The 10851-nt window shown below is 38.5% G+C and overlaps 1 protein-coding gene across 1 annotated transcript in view; it reads left to right on the top strand.

The window, feature by feature from the left end:
* Nucleotides 1-971: 971 nt before the first annotated feature.
* Nucleotides 972-10851, top strand: part of LOC113074125 (whirlin-like) — a 48619-nt gene continuing 38739 nt past the window's right edge. Inside the window, exons 1-2 of the mRNA XM_026246859.1 lie at nt 972-1246; nt 1472-2272. Of these exons, the coding sequence (XP_026102644.1) occupies nt 1544-2272 (729 nt within the window). The 5' untranslated portion in view covers nt 972-1246; nt 1472-1543. The remainder of the gene's footprint in view (nt 1247-1471; nt 2273-10851) is intronic.

Genomic DNA, 10851 nt, shown 5'->3' with positions numbered 1-10851 from the left:
GCTTAATGGATGACACGTGTGTTTTAACTGAGATTCCTTAGCAGCTGAAATCCATAGTCTGGCCTAAAACCTTCCTGGTTGTCTTTTAAGCACATCAGATAGCTGACATAATAAGGGCAATTATTATTGTTCTTACAAAACCATTCATAGACTGCCGTGAATGTTAAGTATGGATTATGCTGCTTTTCTCAGCAGATGCAGACAGTATCAGACAGCCTCTGTGAGAGCTGGCTTCTCATAACACCAACCTGATTTGAGCAGAGGTTTTAGATGTGATATTACTCTCTTTGCTCAGGCAGGCACAAGGGATTAAAAAGCTTCAGGTATAAATGGAGCACTCTCAAATGAAGCGCGCGCGCACACGCGTCCAAACAATGCCCTCGTTTTGTAAATCTGTTCAAAACAGCTTTCACTGACCTTTCTTAACTTAAAATAAGAAATCAGCGGAAAGACTGAAAAGTAATGGCCTTTAAAATTTTATCTGCACTGAGATGTTTCTTTTGAAAGGGTTCTAAAGGAAAATGCAATCATAATCAAGTTTGTTTTTCATTTTTCATCACTGAAAAATGCATTGAGGTCACTGCTATTCTGGATGTTTCTCTGCGTTTAACAGCGCTCTGGAATTTGATTGGTCAGTTGACGCAGTGATAGGTAATATATTTTTGTTCTCAAAATTGGATGTTCCACTGTTGCCCAACATACTGGAGCGGACTGATGATAATAATGCATACATTTCTATTTTTCAACTAAATATTAAATGACGCAGCGCTCATCTTCCCAGCTAACACACACACACACACGGATGTCGTTTCGACTGTTTCCCCGTGAGAAGTTCGCTATGCACTCTGGAAACTACTTATTTTTCAATTGATTTGCGTCAATAGCCCGGTGGGCCTTGAACACTAAAAATAGCTCACGCACAGGAAAGATGTGGTTTAGTTTGTTCAAATGCGTCCCTTACAGTTGTTTGTTCCTAAGCAACAGAGGCGCCTCGCGCGTGCGTCATTTCCTCCCGTGCGCCCGTGTCGGTGTCTCACCACGGACTCAGTAGTAGCGACAAGAAATCCGAGCGAGCCACACTGACCACACGCGCTCCTCTTCACAAACTCAAAACGTTCGTGCTTGTGTTTTTTGTTTCTTTCTCGGTGCAGGACGCGTCTCACCACTCGTTTCTTCTCGGACAATGTGTTACCGAAAGGATTAAGTCACTATTACGGACGTCAAATCCTCGCGGGACTTAATTCGGGTTTGTTGTTTGCCTTTGGAACAGTGTATTTCCCCCCACTATATATAGAAAGTGATTATTAAACAAATTTCACTAATAATCAAAAGTTTAAAAACTTTATTGCACTAGTTATTCTGCCGTTTTGCTGTATTAGTGTTGCTATATTGAGCGAATGTAGACTTAACTCAGCACGGCTGGTCTCACCACGAGGTTAACGCACGAATCGCGGTGCATTTCTGTTTTCAGCTAGAAACAGTGACCGTGCTCTGTTCCTAATGCCTGATGTGAAATCCCCCTGTGGTTTTGAGGTGTCCGAGAATGAGCACGGATCTGGAGCGCGCGTCTCTAAAGTCGGGCGTGAACTCCCTTTGCTCCGGTGGCCGCGCGCTCTCCGTTAACGTCAAGAAGTTGCACAACGCGCTCAACGTGCTGCTCAACGACTTCGAAAGGGAGCAGTTCATTCACTGTCTCAACGTTTACCACGCCAAGCGCAATGTCTTTGATCTCGTGCAGACTCTCAAAGTCATTCTCAACACATCCAACAAGCGCCAACTATTACCCATGCTGCGTCTGGTTATACCCCGCTCGGACCAGCTGCTGTTCGACCAGTACACGTCGGAAGGGCTTTATCTGAAAACGGATCTTCTGGCAGCAAGTATCAATCATGAGTGCTCAGAAAACATCAGCAACACGAACGCGCATGCAGGAGCATCCTCGGTGCACTTTCTGCACGAATCTGAGCAGGCCGGTCCCAGTCACGGATCCGTGTGCGCGGCTCCTGTTTTCAGCACCACGGCTGAGGGGACAGCGCCAGCGCTGATAGAGGAAGCGCCTGATGAAATCCGCCAAGTTACGCTGAAAAGGAGCAAGAGCCACGAAGGCCTGGGATTCAGCATACGGGGTGGATCAGAGCATGGGGTTGGCATTTATGTGTCGTTGGTGGAGCCGGGATCATCCGCTGAGAGAGAGGGGCTCAGAGTTGGAGACCAGATCATGAAAGTCAACAACATGGTGTTTGACCGAGTCACTCATGGAGAGGCAGTCAAGGTGGGGTGTGTGTGTGTGTGTGTGTGTGTGCACGTTTTCTGGCTGTTCTAATCATTTCATATATCTTATAATAAATATTTTGTGGATCTGTTGTGGATACTTCTAGAAAACCTATAGAAACTTTATAAAAGTGGCAAGTTTTCTGACAGGTCACTGCAAAAACTCTAAGACTGGGAATGAGTCTTTCAGTAAACCAAGAGAGGTGTTGATGCTCTAGCACTTGAGATTGTTGGTCTTTCGCAGGTTCTGACTGTACTGGTAATCATGGAGAAACTTTCTCAATGAAAACCAGATGGAAAATTTCACAGAAGTCATTTGCAATTATGGTGGAATATATTATCAAAGGCCTTCAAATATGAAATATCCGATATGAATGAACTTTACCACTTACATGGTTTATTTTCTATAAAGATTAAATAAAATGATCTATAAGAGCAGGTGTCCAAATGACATTCTAATAAATACAGTATCTACAAATGTACTTCCTTAAAGTACACATACTTCTGGTTGGGAATTGCTGCTCTAGAGGGATCTGTCAGTCTGGCAGTGTAAGGAACCCCAGTTGGTCTTTTAATTTTTATATTGTTGACTTTCCTTGTTTGTACCAAACAGCCCCATTTGCTACCCCCCTCCCTCCTGTAAAGTCCTTTACCAGTGTCACAGCCCTGCAGAAAATCTTTGGCCGGAGTCCCAGTCAGAGTTACTGGCTTTAGCAGGGCTAAAATCAATCTCTTTTTCTTTTTGCACACTTGATTACACATTACTGTGCACTAACTTTTGGCCTCAGCTCCTGTCCACTGGCAGGGTATATAATCCATCTCCCTTGCTCTCTTCTCTTCACATGGTCCTAATCCTGGCCTTTTTTATCACAATTGCTCTCATCTGTGTGTCCAAAGTTAATTTCAGGAAATTGGATAATTGACTCAAAACACCTCATTGGAGCTGGTGCTGGTCTCAGGCATTGTGAAGAGAATGGGAAGTACTGCTGTTTGATCAGCCGTGACGTCCAGTTAGACACATTCTGAAACTTGCCTGTGGTGGAATCTATTATCATCTCTGATTTTAGTTATAGATTTGAGAGTTAAATCTTTGGTTACATAACATCCAAAGCTTGTACAGTTTGCGAAAAAGAGCAGTGGAAAAAGAGCAATGACAGGCAGTCACCTCACTCTTACATTCCTATCCTCTTTACTCGCTCACTCTCTCTTTGAATATTTGTGTGGGCAGGTTTATTCAGTGTTTGTTTTTTTATTTTTCAAGCATGCATGTTAGACAGCTGAGGGAAGTGCAGCATTCTTACTCATGTCGCAGTCTTGTTTGCCTATTAGAATTGAATCCACAAACTAAAAAAAGCAAAGAGCAAGTAACAATGTAAGTCAAATCGTTACATGGAAGCTCAGTCCTGTATCAGCTACACTTGGCTTGGCAATATTTAGACAGTTTTTGCTTTCTGTCAGTCACACCAGCAGTATCATATATAGCTGTTTAATAACATTAATATTGTAGTTTATATTATAGAAGTTCAGGGCCTGACGCCTGTTTGTGAAGCTTTATTAAGTGGGTCAGTCTTTCTTGGTTGCAGCTTCCATATGGAGGGATTAAAAGTGATTGACCATGTTTACTCAAAGTGCCAGCCTGTAAGCATTTCTAAATAAAGACGGGTGAGGTGAGAATTGGCCATCTCACATTGCCTGTGAAGTTTACTATAAGGCAGAGGTGTGTACTGAGATTATCTGACAATATTGTATATGGAAGATGACATGGCCTTTAGCTTTAAGGCAAGCTTGTCCATGTTGCAGTTTCAGAATAATTCACTGGACTGACAAACAAAATGACCAAGCAGGATTGTCACATTAATACAAAATCATTTTTAACACAATAATAGACTACCATGGAAGCTTTTAGGCCTGGACAATTTCACAAAAAAAAAAAACATCACTTAAATGTTTTTGTGTAATCTGTTACAAAATATGTTTTGAGTTCTGTGAACTTATCAGGGTTTACAGTGTGTGTATATATATATATATATATATATTAAAATAATAAACTAAGAAATATTATTGTTGTATTAATCCTCTGTAAAATGAAAATAGTGTTAAAAAAAGTATAATATATATAGTTTTAAAATGGACTATACCACTGCAAAATTATAATAATAATATTTATGGTCTCCACAGGGAAAATTTAAGTATTTTAGGTTTATAACTGTTTCTCATTAAAAGAGAAGATGGTTGGCACATGTTGCGTTCACAAATGCATGTTATATTGACTGAAATTCAAGAGTAGATACAGAGTTGTAGTTTTTGTGGAGCACCATTTTACATCATGAGCTTCTCTCATGTAAATGAACACTTCACTATGAAACACACAGCATATATATTTATTTTATTTGTCACAGCCTTTGCTATGTGATAATCATACTAAGCATCAGTCTACAAAATAAATAATTGGCTGTTTTTGTTGCAATTGTGTCTTTGTGGTCAAAATATCAATTCATTCATATGTAATAAGTGGCTACTGATTATTTTATAAACATAACTCTGGAAACAAAGCAGAAAATATAGAGAGTTGCACTTGAGGCTATTTTGTTTATTTGCGTAAGCTTTGAAACTTCCTTGATGACAAAAACCTTTTTAACTTGGTCAAATTCAGTTACTAGTAGCTCCTCTTCTCAATGTGACCATTGACTTGTTCTTTATTTGCTAATTGTTCTAGCCTGACAAGACTAATTTCTACATTGTAAATGTTGATCCTTCTGAATGGATTCTGGCTGTTATAGCTATATTCCAGCAGTGCGTCCAGTGTTATTGTTCCACGTTAATTGCCGTAGTTCCTGTTTGCATGCTGAGCTAATAGGGGTGTTGAGAGCCACTCCTATTGGGATTCCTGCTCTCATTTATTAATTGGATCCATTCTGCTTCCCATTAGGACCTGAATAATGCATAAAAGTGGTTAATTAATCATCAACTCTAACAGCTGACGACTTTGCCACATTCTTCATTAATAAATTTACAAACCTTAATGCACAGTTTGCCACACCACAGATTTTTCGCTTTCATCCTTCTCTCCAGTCTCTGAGGCAGAAGTCTCTAAACTCATCCATTCCAATTATCCTACTACTTGTCCGCTTGATCCTATTCCATCTCATCTCCTTCAAGTCATTTCTCCTGCTCTTGTACATGCAATCTCTCACATCTTTAACACATCACTTCTCACTGGTGTTTTTCCCTCAACATTTAAACAGGCTTGTATAACCCCACTTATTAAGAAACTAACTCTTAACCCAACACTTTTAAAGAACTACAGACCAGTTTCCCTTCTACCTTTCATTGCAAAAACACTTTTCAACGAGTTGTGTTCAACCAAGTCTCTGCATTTCTCAAACAGAATAACCTCCTGGACAGCAACCAATCTGGCTTCAGAAGTGTCCATTCGACCGAGAATGCCTTGCTCTCAGTTGTTGAAGCCCTAAGACTGGCAAGAACAGCTTCCAGATCTTCTGTACTTATCTTGCTGGATCTGTCCATTGCTTTTGAGATGATGAACCACCAGATTCTCCTGTTAAGCCTTTTGGAAAATAGCATCTCAGGAACCGCACACCAGTGGTTTGAGTCTTACCTCTCAGATAGATCCTTGAAGGTATCTTGGAGAGGTGAGGTGTCCAAGTCGCAACATCTAGCTACTGGGGTGCCTCAGGGCTCATTTCTTGGACCTCTTCTCTTCTCTGTCTATATGGCATCACTAGGTTCTGTCATTCAGAAACATGGCTTTTTATATCACTGCTACAGTATGCTGATGACACTCAACTCTACCTCTCATTCCATCATGATGATCACATCTCAGCGTGTCTAACAGACATTACTTGTTGGATGACGAACCATCACCTCCAACTCAACCTGACTAAGACAGAACTGCTTGTGGTTTCAACAATCCCATCACTTTATCAACATTTCACAGTTTGGTTCAACAACCATAACTCCTTCAAAAACAGCTAGAATCCTTGGAGTTGTGATTGATGATGAGCTGAATTTCTCAGACCACATTGCTAAAACTGCCCAGTCCAGCAGATTTGCTTTATACAACATTTGGAAGATCAGGCCCTTTCTTTCAGAACATACAACACAACTCCTTGTTCAAGCTCTTGATCCGTCCAGGCTGGACTATGCAATGCTCTCTTGCAAGTCTTCCAGCCACTTCTATCAAACCTCTTAAATTAATCCAAAATGCCACTGCAAGATTAATCTTTAATGATCAGAAAAGAATGCATGTCACACCTCTGTTCATCAATTTGCACTGGCTACCTGTAGCTGCTCGCATTAAAATGTGAGGCATTAATGTTTGCCTACAAAACCAACACTGCACCCCTTTACCTAAATTCATTACTTCAGAGTTATGTGCCCTCTAGAAGCTTGCATTCTGCAATTGAAAGAAGCATTATTGTGTCTTCTCAAAGAGGCACAAAATCACACAGTAACTATTCCCTCCTGGTGGAATGACCTGCCCAACTCCATCCAAGCAGCTGACTCCTTATCCACCTTCAAGAAATGACTAAAAACACATGTGTTCCATCTTTATTTGACCCTCTAACCCCAGCACTTTCTATTCTATTTGAATTCTACTTTATCTATGTATCTTTTTTTATTATATATATATATATATATATATATATATATATATATATATATATATATATATATATATATATATATATAAAAAATCACACTAGCTTTCTATTTTTATATATATATATCTATAAACCTTGCTATGTGTAGTGTGTTAGGCTAACTGAGACTTGTCATTTGCACTTACATATTGTTACTCTTTTGTTAGTTTTGATTTCTTCTATTGTCCTTATTTGTAAGTCGCTTTGGATAAAAGTGTTTGCTAAATGACTAAATGTAATTACGCAGACAGTGTTTAAGTCATAGAACAGACTTTTCACATACTCCAATTTAGCATGATTATGCTAAGGTCACTTCACACTGAGTCCAAAATCTTCATATGCTATTTTTTTTCACGATGGAGGAAAATTCCGGAGGCATTGTGTAAACGTGACTGACAAAACGTGAGGTCGCAGTTATTTTATGTGAGGCCGTATTTATTTTTTAATGACCTTTAGACTTTACATCACAGCCTAGCAAAAAAGTCACTCAAATCCTGTTTTAGTCATCCGAACCTTAATAACTAAAGCTTGATCATTGGTTTTAAAGTAATCTGCTGAATAACAGGGGATTTAACAAAGAAGTGCAGCAGGCAACTGTCTGAGTCTCACCCCATTGACCTTCCAGTCTTGAGTAATTATTCTCAATGACAAATTGTGCCATTAATGTAAATAATGGGGACACAGCTGCCTGTACTCCTCTGTATTTCAACTCTTATCTTGATGCCCTAAATTTATCTCTTTCTCTTTATTTCTTTCAGTAGAATTAGCAATAAGCACCGAGACCTCCCTTCATGCGAATAGCTAACCATTCAAAACCCCCAATCCAACTTCCGGCACACAGTAGATCAACCCCAAACACAGTGCACTCCATATCTGATGGCTCTGGAACAAACAGAGCTCAACGGCACTGTTATTTTCACCACCATGATGCACGTTGACCATTTTATAAGATATAGAGGCAAAGTCAGAGATAATGCTGTGGGGGGAGAGTTTGTGGTTATGTAAGTGTCAGAATAATGAAAAGCTGATTTGTTTTCCAACAACTGAGGATCATCAAAGACAGAATGGGTCAGTGAAAGATAAGATGGTTCAATTTATCAAAGCAAGAGAGATGTTTTTTTATCATAGCTTGGAGCAAGAGAGGGAGAGTGAGCGAAAATGAGAGTGGAGGGGCAGAGGAGAGTTATACACAGTCCATCTGCTGCACTGTCATGGAGATTTTAAAAGGCCAAATGGATGCTGAAGGAACCGATAAATGTAGAGTCAATTAGAGATCTCTTTTCCCCTCAGTTTTAGCTGAGGCTTCTAGAAAGAGACTAGTATAGAGTAGACCCACCATGATGTTGCTAAGTGCTTTTCCTTCTTGACAAAAACTCACAATGGACCTACTGCAAGTATGAATAAATAACATTTTTCTAATGCAAGAACAATAAAACTTGACATTGTTGTTATTCTAGATTATTCACCAACACAAATTTGTTTCATGATTCCACTGGAGAATGGGAAAGTCAAAGATGCTTGGTTGGAAACAACTGTAAAAAAAAATCCAAATTGAAAAACGTTCTTCTAAAAGATGTTAAAAAATGGTTTGAGCAAAATTATTTTAGCAGGTGGAATCGTGCCTTGCTGCTTGACATAATTATGTGGTTACTATTATTTAAATGATTATTGCCTGACTAGCTTAATTTGTTCTGCTGCTGCTGCTGCTGCTGTTGTTACTGTTAGTTAGTCGTTGCATGCTTCATAGTTCATATTTTTACTCAATTAACATTTGTTGATCTCACTGTGTTTGAGATTTGTGTGTAAAATTATATGTGCAATCTCATTGCAACTCTGGGATTTAATATATTTACCTATCAGGATAATGTGTTTTTCTCTTTAATAGGCAAATAATACCTGTAGTGGGATTTTACAATCAATCATAATGAAAGAACAAGGTTTGTAGCTTCTTACATTGCTAAGCAATCTTTATTTGTCCTTTATTTCACAAGTTTTTAAAATTTCTTTATAAGAACAAACATTTTCAGTAGCTTTTTTAGTTTGATCAATTTAGGTGTTTTAGTTTTATTTAAGTTAGGTCAACTTTTTGTTTGTGTGTTGAGATCACCGTAGGTCTTAGTCTGCACTGGTGGAATTTAACTTGTTCTTTATAGTTACCTTCTTGTAGAACATGAATGTTTGTAGAGTTTGTGGTCATAGATTGCCTGTTCATACATTCATCTTTTTTTATTTTATTTTTCTTGCTAGCATGTGTGCAATGTCTCTTCTTTTTCCTCCTGTTATCCCTGGAGAATGACTACATCTACTGCACTCATTTAAAATACAAATTCTACCGTTCACTCACTTTAAACCTCATGCTTCATTATTCTGTCATGCAATTTTAAATGTGTTTTGGCTAATCATTGGCAAATAGAAATGCATATTATTTCTTAAGTTGATGAATAATAATTGTCTTGTCAATGATTGTGACTTTTTTTTTTCTTTTTTTCTTTTTTTGAGTTAGACCACAAATTGCCAGGATTTTTTGAGCTGATGTCTACTATAGAAAATTATAAGCTACTTTTGGTATTGTTTAATAATTTTATTCACTACATAATTCCCATATTACCATTTGTGTTATGGCAGTGGAAAATCGTAATAATGCAAAAGGAGAACTTGTGTCCAAAAATGTGTTTGGTACTGTAAATGTTATTTATTTCATTGATGTTTTACAAAGTATTATTAAAACTGTGGGTGTTTTAGAATGGCCGAGTTGTTGTGAAGTGAAAGGCGTTTTGCTCTTTGTTTAAAGCTCGATCTACCAGAACAGTTTTACATTCTGTGAAATGAAGCACTGCAACCAGCTTCTGATCAACCTGCCCTTCTGACACCTGCCTGTTTAAATGTATTACATTATTATTCATTTAGCTGACGCATATGTCAGAGGTCGCACGCCTCTGGGGTAAAGTGTCTTGCTCACAGTGGATTCGAACCCGGATCTCTCACACCAAAGGCATGTGTCTTATCCACTGTGCCACTGTTTTGTACTGATGAGTTGGAAAAGTCGTCTACTATTGTTGCTACTATTGATCAATCACAGCATGCAGATGACTAATTCTAGGTATCAGAATGTTTGATTTCTGACCTTGGAAATAACATATACTTCATCTTGACTAAGTGCCTGACTGTGCATATGCTGCATTTACTGCACTGAATCATGTGAGTGAATCAGCAGTGAAGCACAACGATTTTTGTGAGATGAGAAGATTTGTTCGCGAGGATGCACAGTAGTGTTGTTTTTTTGTATTTTTATTGAGATTGAAATTAGTTTAAGGAATGATGCTTCCAGAGAGAGCGAGAGCAATTGCAAATGGTGGAGAAAGGTAATTATCCATGCATATTGAAGGTTGACCGCAAATCTATCTCTCCTTTTATTTACCTTATTTTGGAGCAACCTAGTCAGTTCCACATTCCTGTGATAAACCAGTTTTTAAACCCATTTTTAACTCAGTATTTTGCACTGCAGAAAAAGCTCCCAGGCGCCTACCTGAATGAATATCCCTTTCTCTCTATTGATGGTTTGGTTCATTTTTTTTTCTTTACAGTGAAAATTGGAAGGCTTTCATGTATTGCATTTTCTAACTATTGCATTTCATTGTTAAACACTTTTGCTGTTTGGAGGTGTTATCCAGTCTTGGGTCTGTCAGATGACTTTCAAAAGCTGAACGAAAAGGTGATGAAAAGCTTTCCTGAATTTATAGTGACTGACAGTACTGTTAATACTAAACCGTTGTTGCAGGGCTGTGTAGTCTTGTGTTATAGGCAGTGTGAATTTACAGTACATGAAGTGAGAGTCAGAGAGTTTGTGTTATGCAGTGATTAGGTAGTTTTATAGCAGATTAGAAGTGCTTAAGTAGATTTTTACTTTAGTTAAACA

The sequence above is a fragment of the Carassius auratus genome, chromosome 5, assembly GCF_003368295.1.
Source record: "Carassius auratus strain Wakin chromosome 5, ASM336829v1, whole genome shotgun sequence".
NCBI lineage: Eukaryota > Metazoa > Chordata > Actinopteri > Cypriniformes > Cyprinidae > Carassius > Carassius auratus.
Note: the sequence above shows the minus strand (reverse complement) of the source record. Positions and strands in the feature narration are given on the sequence as shown.